We start from the raw sequence: 13,244 nt of genomic DNA, 5'->3' as shown, positions 1-13,244 counted from the left end.
AAAAAAAAAAAAAAGAACACCCAACCCTCACCCAACCCCTTCCTTGCTTCTGGAGACCCTGACCCGTGCAGGCAGGTCCCGGCAGGCAGCACTCCACACACCACGTGGAACAGGGAGCAGCAGAGCCAAAAAATACACTTTTTCACACTGAATTGGAGATTTGGTCAGTAGCGTGTTGGGGTGACTCCCACGGGGTGGGGCGCAGGACCCCTGTCCCCGGGGGATGGAACAGGATGGGGCTGGGCTGGCTGCGGGGCCGTGGCAGGGAGGCTGGGGCTCCTTCCCTGGCACACTCCGTCTGGGAGCTGCTGTGGCAGCTCTGCCCTCTCACCCGGGACAGGGGGCAGTGCAGGTGCCGCTTTAACACCACACCTCACCCAGGGCCAGGGGCAAGGAGCGAGCTGGGAGGCACAGGGAAGCTCCAGAGGGAGCAGGGTCCTGGCTGCACCCGCTCCTCACCGCTGCTGAGAGCAGGGTGGCACAAGAGGCCAGGGAGGGAGCAGCAGCCATTTCCCACTGCCAGGCAGGAGCATCACGGACACACACACGGGACTGGCCAGGCAGGACATCCTCCACCTGCCACCACCCACCGCACGCCTGCGGGGAGAACGGGAGCGCCCAGTGCTTGTGGCGTGGGATGCGGAGCTGCCGGGGCACGGAATGGCCTCTCCTCCACCAGCGGCCTCTGTGGGGACCCCACAGGTGTGAGGGTCCTGCCAGTGCAGGACGGGGGCTGTGGAGTGGGGGGAGCCCTGCCATGGCACAGAGCTCTCCCACCATCCCCCAGCCTCTCCTCTGCTGAGGACACACAAGTGACCAACACCACAGAGCCCAGCCCTCGGCAGCTGGCACAATCCTGGGAAGATCCAAGGCTCCCAAAGCCAGTCTAGGGTGGCTGAGAACTGCAGAGCAAGGCAAGGGGGGGGACATGGGGACGCAGTGACACAACACAGAATCGGGGCCGAGGTTCTGCAGAGCGGCCACAGCCGGGGAGGGCTCAGTGCGGACACGTGGCAGCAAATGCAGCCCCAGCACCAGCCAGGAGCCAGTGGCACAGGCAGACCCTTCCCTGCAGCTCAGCCCACCCCAGCACAACTGCTCTGTGGCCAGGGAGGGGCAAGGGCTGTCCTCTCCCTCCCTGGAACCCCCAGGGCGGTGTGAGCCCCAGGGCAGGATGGGAGGGAGGGTCCCCTCACAGCTGCTGCCTTGCTACACCACATGAAAAGGAGCACAGGAAGAACGCTACTTAAAAACCGCTGCCAGCACAACTCCTTCCCGCTTGTTTGGGTCCTTTGGGCACCAAAATGTCTCCTGACAAGCCTTGCCATGCCAACCACAAAACAACGCGACAGATTAGAGGAAGGAGTGAGGAGGGGAGAGAGGACGCTGCTGCCACGATTGCTTTCCCCTTCCTGGGGGGATTCCTGGTCAGAGCTGGGCCCCGGCGAGGGACAGCCCCAGCCCCATGCCGGGATGGAGCATCCAGGACAGCCCGCAGAGCCAGAGGCCCGGCCCCAGGCAGACCTGCCCTGGTGGTGGCAGTGCCCCGTGGTGACCAGGGCGTGCTGCCCACGCTCACTGTCCCGTGCCACCGCGCAGGGCCAGCGCCGCCCGCACCGCGGTGAGTAATGACTAAAGCAAAATGGCCATGGGGAATCAGGTGCCTGCCATCCAGCCCTTCTCCTCCTCTCCTCCACCACTTCCAGCTTTGATTAGACAAAACAAGAAAGTTCTCCCTTCCAAGCAGATGCTAGTGCTCCGCTCGCCCAGCGTCCGGAGAGGGCACCGGGAGCTCCCCAGGCGTTCGCTGCTTCTCCTCTGGCATCTCGGTGTCGCTCACGGACGGCGCAGGGACCTGGGGAGAGAGGACAGAGTGACCTGCAGGAACAGCCCAGTGCAGAGCCCGACCACACAGCCCCCACCGCTCCGCTACTGCCTCCAGCTCCACTGGCAGCGGTCTCAGCTGGGCTTGGGACAAGGAGAAACCAGAAACCAGGGGCCACCCAACAGGCAGAACAGCAGCTTCAGGGAGAGCTGGAGCATTGGACTGCCCCAGCAGAAGTGGCTGGACTGTGTCCACCAGAGAAGCGACAACTCGTGCCCAAGCAGGAGCAAGCTGAGCTATTTCCCACCACGTTCATGGAATAATTAAGGTGGGAAGGGCAGTCTGGAGGTCTCCTGTCAAACCACGTCCTTAAAGCAGGACTAATTTCAAACACAGAGCAGGCTGCTCAGGGCCACAACAGCTTTCTCCAACGATGGAGATCCCAGGGACAGCCCTGCAGCTCACATGCAGCACCAGAACAAGATGTCTGCAACCTCCCAGCCCTCCCCAGCCCCACCGAGCTCCATGGGCAACAGCTCCAGAGTGCTGTCATGGCAGGACTGATCTCCAAAACCCCAGCCAGCTGTGATCTCCTTTGAGGAAATCCAAGGAAACCAACACACGCTGGTTTCCAGGGTCAGAGCAAACAAGCTTTTCAGCAGCAGCCTCTCAGCACAGACCCCCATATCATTTTGTCCTTTCTAAGTCACACTCAGCTTCCTCTCGCTGTCCTAGAGCCCCCCCAGCTCCCAAGAGGATCACTCACGGCACTGGGGGGAGGAATGCTGCCATCCTGCTGCTTCATGCCACCCTCCTGGGCCTGCCCAGGGCCCTGCGTGGCTGGGGGCTCCTGCGTGCCAGGCCCCTGCAGGCACGACCCCTCCTGAGCTGTGCTCTCCTCCTGCTGCAGGATGCCCCGTCTGTCCAGGACGCTGCAAGGACACAGCCACGCCATCAGAGACCCATGTGTCCCCAAATCCCACCTCTCTCCCCACCAGAAGTGCTGCTGGAAGACGAAGGTCAAGGCTACCCCTCAAGAGCTCACCTGGGGGGCAGGGGCCCGCAGAGCACCTCGCAGCAGTTCTTCACTATGTTGCCGTGGCTGTAGGGATTCTGCACGCGGTTCTTCCCAGTCCAGGACCCCTTAATCTGAAATAGTTGGGCACAAACTCAGGTTTACTCCAGGGACACCCTGCCCCAGCCCCCAGATCCCTGTGCTGTGCACAGCCTTGACACACTGAGAAACGGCAACAGCTCAGAGGAAGAGGAAGGCTCTACTTACGTCTTCGTTGGTTGTCTGATTCAGTGCCACCAGGAAGGTGTGGAACCCAGTTAACCCCACCACCGACCACAGCGTAAAGAAACAGATGAGCACCTCCAGTACAGTGAGAACAGTTAAGGACTGGGAACAGCCTGAGAGCAGGCCCAGCCCACCTGTTACTGCCCCCTGAAACACCAACTTCTCTTCCTCTCCTAGCCACTGTTTTCTGTTTTGTTCTCCTCCCAAAAGCCACAAAACTCCTCCCCACATTGTCACCTGGGAGGAAAATGCTTTGAAAGACTCAGAGTGGCCAAGGCAGCCACTCTTCAGTGCAGCTCCCACTAACCCCCAGCTTTGGAGAATCCAAGCCCTCAGGACCATGGAAGGATATGTCCCTGGGGTTTCCTTCAACGTGTTCAGAAACCCAATCTTCAGAGATTCTGCAGTACAAAAAGAGAGAGATTTTTTAATCTGGAACATCCCACTGCATCCAGTTCCCTGGTTTCACACCATCTGTAGCCCCACTCCGTCCCTCCCAGCCATCCAGCTTTCCAGGCAGACTCACTCAGTGCTACGTAGACGATGTTGAAGGTGAAGATGTAGATGGTGAGGAGGGAGAGCGAGAGGATGAAGAGGTAGAAGTAGCGGTAGTTCCTCTTCCCCACACAGTTGCCCACCCAGGGACAGTGATGGTCGAAGCGCTCTGGGGAAGCCAAGATGAAGATTAGCACTGCCCTGGCATGGCCCTCCCCACCTCTAGATCCTTGCTCCTGTTGCCACCTCGAAAATCCAGGCTGGCACAAACTGCCAAGTCCAACCCTCCGCTCACTCAGGACCCCACATTCTGGCCTCCTTTCAGGAGGTCAAAAGTCCAGAGTTGTTTTATAATGAGTCATTTTGCACATTAAGAGAGAGTTTGAGCTTGACCCCTCATGTGTCTTCTTTCCCTGGGGTGCAACAGCCACAACACACGGGTTAGATGAAGGCCTGGGGGTCCCCAAGTTCTTACCCTGGAATAATCAGGAGAGGGTTCAAGGAACTGTATAAACACACAAAGGCTGGGAATCCGAAAAGGAGGAAAGGGGTGCAGAAGGATGGGATTTCTGCCTGGAGCAGTGATGCTGAACATGAGCCAATTACATACACAGAAGGAGGACAACAACCAGGGCACCCCAGGGAATGGCACAGTCTCTGTGCTGATGAAGGAGCTGCTGTCACCTGAGACACAACTCTCCACTGCAGCCCTCCAGTCCTGCAAGGCCAGACTCCAGTGGAAGTCAAAAACAGGCTGCACCTGTACACAGAGCAGCTGGGCTCAGTTAGACTGGTTAAAGTCCTGGCAAAGAGGAACCACCTGGCTCCATGTTCTGAGCAAACCTCAAGCTCCTTGAGTACAAGACGAGGCAGCCCGGACACTCCACCAGTCCAGAGCTGCCCAGCACAAGCCCGGGCACGGCTCCGTCCCTCCCCCGGGGCTCTCTGTGAGGAGCAGGGGCAGGCCCAGCCCCCAGCCCCACTCACCCACGCAGTTGTCGCAGATGCTGCAGTGCGAGGCGCGGGGCGGCCGGAAGATCTTACACGTGTAGCAGTACTTGAGCTTCACGATCTGGTTGTTGATCTGGAAGTTCTTGATGCGCGGGGGCGGGCGCTGACCCTGCGGCACGGTCCCGTTGGTGGCCTCTGCCAGAGAGAGCCGGGCACAGATCGGACCTGCTGCTACAACACGCCAGGCCTCAAACGACAACTCACTTCCCTGCCTTTCCTACCAGTGGGACCAGAGCCCGCTGGCTCCGGAGCCGGAGGCTGCAGCTCTGCTCATGCGGGCCAAGCCAACCTGGCAGCTTGGAGGCAGGAAAAGGGATGCCAGAGCTTTCATGGGCATGTTGAGAGTGGGCTGGGTGTTATCACCTGCATCCACCAAACCTCCTCCCTCCCCGAAGGATCAAGGGGATCACTCCAGGCTTTCTACACCCCTTATCAAAAACAAACTGAGTTTGCATGTACATGGCTATGGGAGAGAAAGCAGCAGGTGAAACGGCTCCCAGGGATGGACGCAGGTACATCCTGCCAACTTTCTGAGACTTGGCCAAGTACAGTGAGCCAGCAGATTGGGGCAATCCTCACTTTTGGAGGTCCAGCCGGGAAGATAAACTCTGCAGGGACTGTGACCTAGAAATATGCCATAAATAGAGAGGCTTTTCCAGCCCTCACCAGCTTGGCCGCTCCACACTCACCGATCTCCATCTCAATGAAGGCTGCCTCGTCGGGCAGGGCCCTCGGGATCACGCCAGGGTCGCTGAAGCTGGTCCGCAGCAGCGTGGCCATGGCGAACAGGAAGAGAACTGCTGCAAACACGGGGATGGCCGGGGACAGCTGGACAGCCAGGTACCGGCACCTGCGGACACGGGGCGGGAGGCGATGAGTCAGAGTCTGCCGGTGCCGGGCCGAGCGCCTGGCGTGGCATCAGAGCCCGGGCACTGCTCAGATCTGGAGCAGAGAAGCTGTTCAGTACATCCTTCTGATCCCACCACCACAGGGGAACACTCCTGGGGCAGCTCCAACAACCAGGCACCATCACAGCATCTCCGTGTTTTCCACCAGCGAGGCACAGATACTTCCCAGCATTTGTTCTGTTTTCAGCTCCCGTTTTAAGCAATGCCAGAAACACAACCAGGCAGCTGGAGAGACCTTGTCCATTACATTCCTGCTGCCAAGGGACGGGCCAGACCACTGGGAGAAGCACCCAAAGCCTGGAGGGACCCCAAGCCTGGAGAGCCAGAAGGCATGGAAGCCTGTGGGGATGGTGGGACTCTCTGGCTGGCCCCTAAAGGGCAGCAGCTTCCAGCACCACAGAAATTATTGGGATTAGGTGCATCCTGTGCTTCTCAGGAATGGATTCCTGTGGAAGCACAACATTCCCATGCAACAAGACATCTGGCTTCCTTTGGCTTTTCTGAGACAATGGACTGGAATGCTCCAAATAAAGCAGAAAGGCTCCTGCTTCAAGACTCCCCCAGCTTGAAAGGGAACAAGGTTTGTTTGCTCTATAAATGCAGCAAGGCCCAATGAGGAGTTTATGGTGCTGATGCTGCTGATGGAGGAGATGCAAAGGGAGCATGGGACTCATCTCACCATGGCTGTGCTGCTCCTGGACACCCACAGCCAAGTCCCCAGGGGTGCCGCAACACAGGCCGTGTGGGAGGCCTGGGCAGAAGTAATGATTTAGAGATATACTGAGCTGAAAAAAAACACATTTTACCCTGATTCCTTCAGAAAACCCCACTGATGTTGGGGTGAAGTTTAAGGGAAAGCCCACCCACATCCCACCATTTGTGCCATGTCTCACCTCTCCTCGCACACATCCCTTCCCCAGGTGCCTCCTGAGGCAGCTGGGCACCCAGGCTTTCAGGCTCCTGCCTTTCTGGGATCCACCCTTTATCCCTTCTGCTAAGGGCTGGATCCAACCCAGACTACTGCTGTTCCACAGCTACTCTCCATGGGAGCATCAGGCTACTGCAGTGAGGGGCCAGGGATTATCCTTCCTGGTGGGGCTGCCATCCCAAGCAAGGCCATTTCCATGACCTCCACAGCACTGTTTAATTCTGGACACCATTCCCACCATAGATTCCCCAAACACAACGCAGTTTCCAGCTCCAGCTGGCAGCACCGGGCTCTGCAGGCCCACTGCAGGAACGTGTCCCGGGCCATTGCCTGACTCCAGTGGCTGTCCCCACGCATGATGAGGACAGAAGGGCTGCACACTGAAGCCACAGCACGCTTTAGTCACAGCTGCAACACCAGGAGCCCATAGCAACACAGAGGGCCTGGCCCCTAAACCAACATCCTTCATTTCAGACACTGCACACTCTGCAGTTCCCCAAAACAACGTCCCTGTGCCCAGCCCTGCCCACAGACGAAGAACTGGAGGGCCGAGCTTATTGTCTTCAGGCAGCCCAAGATAACTTTGCATTCCCTTTGCAAGGGCAAAGTCCAGGGACAGCGGCAAGTCAGTCAGCAAGTAAACAAAAACCTTGGAGCTCATTTAGAGCTCTCATTTAGGTAGAAATATGGGGTTAGGAACAGGGAACATGGATTTAGGTGCAGGTCAGCCTCCTCTCCCAGGCAATCAGTGACAGTACAAGAGGACACTGCCTCAAGCTGTGCCAGGGGAGGTTCAGGTTGGACATCAGGAGAAATTTTTCCATGGAAAGGGTTGTCAGGCATTGAAAAGGGCTTCCCACGGAGGTGGTGGAGTTCCCATCCCTGGAGGTGTCCAAGGAACAACTGGACATGGCACTCAGTGCTCTGGGCTGGTTGACAAGGTGGTGACCAGTCCCAGATTGGACTTGATGGTCTTGGGAGTTTTTTCCACCCTAAATGATTCTGTGATTCTGTGATTATTCCTTGAAAAGCTGGACACTGTCTGCCCCAAAGGGCTGCAGCCTGACCCTTGTCCAGCTGATACGACAGTTTTTGGAACTGCTGTGGCAACATGAATGTATTGTGGGTTTAAATATGGACCCATAAGCCATGTTAAAGCTAAGCCATGGCCCTCCTGCTTCCACACAGGCTTAGCTTAGCTTCCCTTAGCTGGGCTGGCTTCTGTGGCCCCTTGCAGGTGAGAGCAGAGGTAAGAGCCAGAGGAGCTTCCACCACGGTGAAACTGGAGCCCAAGGAGCCCAGCATGGAGCCCACCAGCTGTGCTGAGGGGCCTCGCTCTTCGGGAGGTGACTCAGGGAACACAGCAGGGAAAGCAGCCACACAAAGTCTTGGGTTGGTACTCAGGTACGCTCTAGCACTGGGGTATCTTCAGTCCACGCCTTGTCTCGAAGACAATTTCACTGCTCAGGAACAGACATTTAAAGATCTATTGTTTGGGAGAGCTCAGAGCCAACAGAGATGCTCTGTTGGCATGTGAGGATGCTGCTCCCCCACTCCCAGCACCATATCTGTGCTCTGGAGCGTTTTGTCACCAAAAAGCAGACAATAACAGCACTATCACAACTAATCATCACAGCGGGATGGGCTGGGGGCAGGAAGGCTGAACAAAGACATCATTGGAATGGGGAGCAGGGGGAGAAGCAGCTGGGAGGTGCCATGAGTTATGGTGCTTGGCTGGTTATTTTGCACCCACTTGGGAAGGTCTGTTGTAATCGGCACATTGAGCAAAGCCCTGGAGGAAGGGGAAAGCCACCACGCCAGCCCTGGTGAGAGGGACTGCAGCCACGACCACAGGGCAGCACAGCTCCCAGGGCTTAGCACAAGCTCCGCAGTATCACTCACTCACCCACCCTCGTCTCACCTGCAAATCACCAGTTTAACTTGGCTCAGCTACAGCACAGCCACACCGTGTGCCTGGTGTGAGTGCCAGCAGAGCTGTACCTTTCCCAAATGCCTGACCCTCACCAGGGCACTGCAGCCTGGCTGTGCTGGCTGTTCACACCAGCCCTGGGATGGTGTCTAGCAGCTGCTGGGTTTGAGGTAAGCGTGGAAGCAGCTGCTCCAAAGCCTGGCCGCAGCACAACACTGTGTGCAGGCCCTTCCCAGCAGCACAGGCAGGGCTGGAGCTCTCCAAGGAAGCTCTCCCCATTTGCCAGCAGTGACATATCAACTGTTAGCACACGCCATGTGCTTCTGACCCAACTGAGGCAGGAGACAGACGTGTTATGCCGATGTCATTGCTCTTTTCCCAGCTAAAATCTCAAATCTCTGCACAGGCAAATCACCTCAAGATCCACCTGGGATTGGGGGTGCCACAGAGGATGTGGAGGCTGCAGGGAGGGCAAAACCATCTCCTGAGAAGGAACCCCATATAAGAAAAAGGTCAATCCAAACCCCACGAGTGGCCACTTCCTGCAAAAACAGGAGCAAAACAAGCTGAACTCTGGACACCAAAAGTTCACTTCTACTGAGAGAAATTACAATGATTAAAAAGCACCAATCAACTCACGTGTAAGTTTTGACCACGCTTGACACAGATCTAACCAGAGGTAACGCCAGCTCAGAGGCCCCTCTGTCAGACTTGGGTCTCTGGGGTTTGGAAATCAAAACTACAAAACAATGTCACACAAGGGGCAGTGTAGATGTTTTCAACTCAGCAGAAAACAAAGACATTTTCATCTCTACAAAGCTAAGAAAGTAGGAAAAACAAAGTGACAAACATGCTTGGGCACTGGAAAATCCAAGAGCAGCCCCCTCCCGTGAGGAGCCAGTGTTGCTGGTGCTATCATGCCTCTAACATTTACAGACACCAAGTTTTGTGCTGAAAAGCGAGAGACAAAAGAAATCCCATTCCCGTCAGCTGAGCGTGGAACTCGCTTCAGGAGAGACAGGAACGGCAAAGGGAACTCCCAGACACTGCCTCCCATTATCCCAGCTCCTAAAGAGATCTCACAAGTGCTTTATCTGGTCTTCTCCTCGTGCTGGAACACCTCAAGCAGACAGCAGCTAAGTGCCCAACCACAGGGCTGACATACCATTAGGAGTCTGAAATAACGCCAAGAGGATGTGAAACTGTATTTTATGGGACCTGTTACAGAGCAGACCCAGTTAAACACAGGTCTCGGACTCTGGAGGGGCCAGCCCCAAGCAGTGGGAGCTGCTCCCTGCCGACAGAGTGGTGAGAGGTGCCCTTGGGCAGAGGACTCCGGTCGCTGCAGAGCCCTTCCCGGGAGCCAGCACAGCTCCGTCCCTCTGCCTTATCTAGGAGGGAGGAGTCGGATCTCAGGTACAGCACTGAGTTCTGCCAGCCTCTGGCTCCTGTTTGCTCCTGGCTGGAGAGATTTCCCCGATCCCAGACCACAGCGCTGCGGTTTGGGGGATCAACAACCCAAATTCCCAGCCACGGGGCTGAGGTGGCTCAGCCCGCTCACCTGTGGACACCGCGGAGCCGCTGACAGCACTGGAGGAACTCGGAGGAAAAAACCACCACCAGCAGCAGCCCCGCGAGTGCGGCCATCGCTCCAGGGCTGGGAAGGAACGGCGGTGGCTTTTCTCCTGACCTGGGTGCCCGTCCCCACCGGCCTCAGCTGTAACTGGAGCCAGCGCAGCCCGGAGTGCCGGGATCAAGCCCAGCCCGGCGCAGGGCGAGCAGCCAGACGGGTCCTGGCTCCAGGCACCCCGGAGCCGTGCTCAGACAAGGTGTGACTGCGCAAGTGATTCAGCTGAATGGAGCAGCAGCACGGCACAGGCAGCCTGCAGTGAGCGGGCAGAGAGGGAAAGGGCTCCTCCGCCCACCGCCGGCTGCCGCTCCAAACCGAGACACGAACTTTAAGGGGGAAACCAGGAATTTCCATGCAAACGCTAAAGAACCTGCCAAACACTGAGACAAATGGACAACACAGTGAAAGATCGAGGCTGAGATCCTCACCCAAAGCTCCCTACACATGCAGGGCAGGAAGGGCTCCCAAGAAGCCAAGCTGCTTATCTCAGCCTGATCAGTGAAATAGAGACCTTGGGCAGTGTTTACCGTTGGGAAGGCAACATTTCATCCCCATCCCAAATTCAAAAATCCCCAAACAAGTTCAAAACAACCCTCTTTCTTCCAAAAAAACAACACTGAGGTGTTCTCCACTGAAAGAATCAAATGGCTATTTGGATTTTCCCAAACGTTTCCTTACCTCCCTCAGACAATTTAACTAAAATTCAAAGGTGATCCTGTTCCCATAGGCACTCCCCCCGCAGAGCCCACCCTCCACCTCTAGGCACGGCCTGGATATCTTGGTGCAAGCGACCCCTCCACAGGCCTCTGCCTGCCAGAGCATGGAAAGGGGCTTCTCAAGGAATTTCCAGTCACATTCCTGACTAACCACAGCCTAGGTCTGGAAAACAGCCTTGGCTCACTCTGCCTAGCACAACCACGGCAGAGCGGGATGTGGTTCACTCTCCTGCTACGGACAGGATCCACAGGGAGCCAGAGCAATCATCCCTCAAATCAGTGTTTCTGGTGCAGCAGTAAACGTTTCTGGAGCACCAACACTTATTAGCTCTTCCTGTAAGGCAGGAAGGCTCAGCCCCATTTTTTAGATGGAAAAACCCTCAAACACCTCAAACCAAGAGCGGTGTCACTTGGTACCTCGGAATTCAGACTGAGCCAGGGATAATTCAGGCAGGGAAGCAGGGAGAGACACGCTGGGCCAGGGAATGTGGAAACAAGTTCCCTGGCTTAGGAAAGATGCTGAGGAGGACAGCATCTGGGCCAAGGGCTTTTTGGACCTGCAGGAATAGTCAGGGCTTAGCCAGTGAGCAGCTCCTTCCACTCGTTCTTGCTGGCTTAGCTTTTGTGTTACCCAATCCTGTTTCAGCCCTTCTCCCACCCCAGAACACAAACATGCCCATGGAGACCAGGCAAGGGAAGTTTTGCAGTTGTTTAGCTGATCCAAGCTCATCCTCTAACCAGGCAACAGGGGTGTCCTGCCCCCTCCCACACCATCGGCCCAGACAAACACAGGCTTTTCCCTTTTTGCTTGTTTTTTGATTTTAGGATTAGTCTAAGGCCAGCCCAACTCCCCAGCCCGGCTCCCAGAGAGAGCTGAGGGGAGGCAGCAGATCCCTCTTTTTCAGCAGGATCAAAGGTTTTGGCTGAAGGCCTTTAGGCTGCTGAGGTGATGTAAGGAGTGGTCGGATCCTTCCCAAACACCAGGATGGCTCCGGCTGCGGGGGCTCTGCTGTAGTGCAGCCGGGAGGCTGGGGGTAGGTTGGACTGGCAGGACCCCCAAGCTCACTCCTCATTAATCCTCCAGTTGGGGTCACCTCGCTGGTGGGGCTGGCGCGGGAGCTGCATGTCCCCTCGTGGGTAAGGACGCAGGCTGGGCCCCGGGGCTGCAGCAGCAGCAGCGCCCTTTCACCCCAGCTATCCTGGAGCCAGGAACACTCGGGACAAGGGACTGCCAAGTCCCAGACAGAAGGTGACCCACGGGGAAGCGAGGCCAGTGTCACAAGCTCCAGCAGGGCCCGTTCTCCCCAAAACCTCCAGGGTCGGTCTGCTGAGGGTGAGGAAGCAGATCTGGACTGAGAAAGCCACCCTCTGCCAGGCTGCACCGCGCCAGGCTCCCCTCCCTCTGCCGAGGGCCCCGGGCACACGGGCCCATCCCCATCCCCGTCCCGCGGGGTCCCCGGGGAACTCACTCGAAGGCGAAGAAGAGGGCACAGGTGCCGAGGATGAGGAAGAGTGTCAGGTAGAAGATGCCCTTCTGCCGGGCCATCATGATGCGGCCGTCGCAGCAGAAGGTGTTCCTGCCCGGCAGCTTCTCCCATTTCCGAACCACCTTCTTCCTCGCCACCATCACCGACATGGCGGGGCCGTCACTGGGGCGGCAGCGGCCGCCGCACCTTCGGACGCTGCTGCTCCTCCGCCGCCCGCGCGCCCGGCATCATCGGGGCCCCGCGGGGCCGCGCTGGGCTGGGCTGGGCCGGCGGCTGCGGGAGAGGGAACGGGGAGAGCGCTCGGTCAGCACCGGGGCGGCGGCGGCACCGGCGCGGGGGGCGACGGCCGCCGTCGCCATGGAAACCCCGCGCCCGGGAGGGGCGTTGCCGTGGGAATCCACCAGGGAGGGGGCGCGGGGCGCGGCCAGGAAGACCCTCGGCTGGGCGGGAGGGGCCGGCGGGGCGGCTCCGCACCGGGAGGGGACACAGGGCAGGGCCGGGCCACACAGAGCAGGGCGGCTGCGGCTCTGCGGGCGTGCCGGGATCCGGAGGGGAGAGGGCGGAAGGGAAAGGTTAGAGAGCAGACGGGAGAGGACGGGAAGGGAGGGGACAGGAGGGGCCCCGCGCCGCCGCTCACCCGGTGCCGGTGCCGCTCGGGCCGCGCCGGTCGCTCCCTCCGCGCCGGGAGGGGCCGCCACGCCCCGCGCCCCACCGGGGCGGAGCCGCCACCGCCATTGGTCCCGCCGCGCCCCCCGCCCCGCCCCGCCGCCTCCCGCCTGCCTATTGGCCGCGCGCGTTGTCACTCCGCGGTAGCTCCTCCCACCCCGCCGCTTCTCGCCTGCCCATTGGTCAGCAGCGCTGTCACTTTGCGGCGACTCCTCCCGCCCCGCCGCTTCTCGTAGGCCCATTGGACAGAGGCGCTGCCACTCCGCGCGGTTGGCCCCGCCCCGGTGCGGACAAGGGAGGGCGGGGCGGGGGCGGGGCGCGGCACGTGGCGGTCCCGGACCCGGCCCG

At 58.6% G+C, this 13,244-nt stretch overlaps 1 protein-coding gene across 1 annotated transcript; it reads right to left on the bottom strand.

Moving 5' to 3' along the window:
* Positions 1–152: 152 nt before the first annotated feature.
* ZDHHC9 (zinc finger DHHC-type palmitoyltransferase 9) lies at positions 153–12,928 on the bottom strand. The gene is made up of 9 exons (XM_069015787.1): positions 12,868–12,928; positions 12,213–12,503; positions 5,321–5,481; positions 4,608–4,766; positions 3,652–3,789; positions 3,108–3,526; positions 2,871–2,974; positions 2,592–2,757; positions 153–1,855 (listed from the first exon to the last, which is right to left on the bottom strand). Exons 2-9 carry the CDS (start codon positions 12,377–12,379, stop codon positions 1,751–1,753), a joined length of 1,419 nt encoding a protein of 472 aa, XP_068871888.1. The 5' UTR covers positions 12,380–12,503; positions 12,868–12,928; the 3' UTR covers positions 153–1,750.
* Between the last annotated feature and the right edge of the window lie 316 nt (positions 12,929–13,244).

The sequence above is a fragment of the Aphelocoma coerulescens genome, chromosome 4A, assembly GCF_041296385.1.
Source record: "Aphelocoma coerulescens isolate FSJ_1873_10779 chromosome 4A, UR_Acoe_1.0, whole genome shotgun sequence".
Taxonomy (NCBI): Eukaryota; Metazoa; Chordata; class Aves; order Passeriformes; family Corvidae; genus Aphelocoma; species Aphelocoma coerulescens.
The sequence above is the reverse complement of the archived record's forward strand: the minus strand, read 5'-3'. Positions and strand labels throughout refer to the sequence as shown.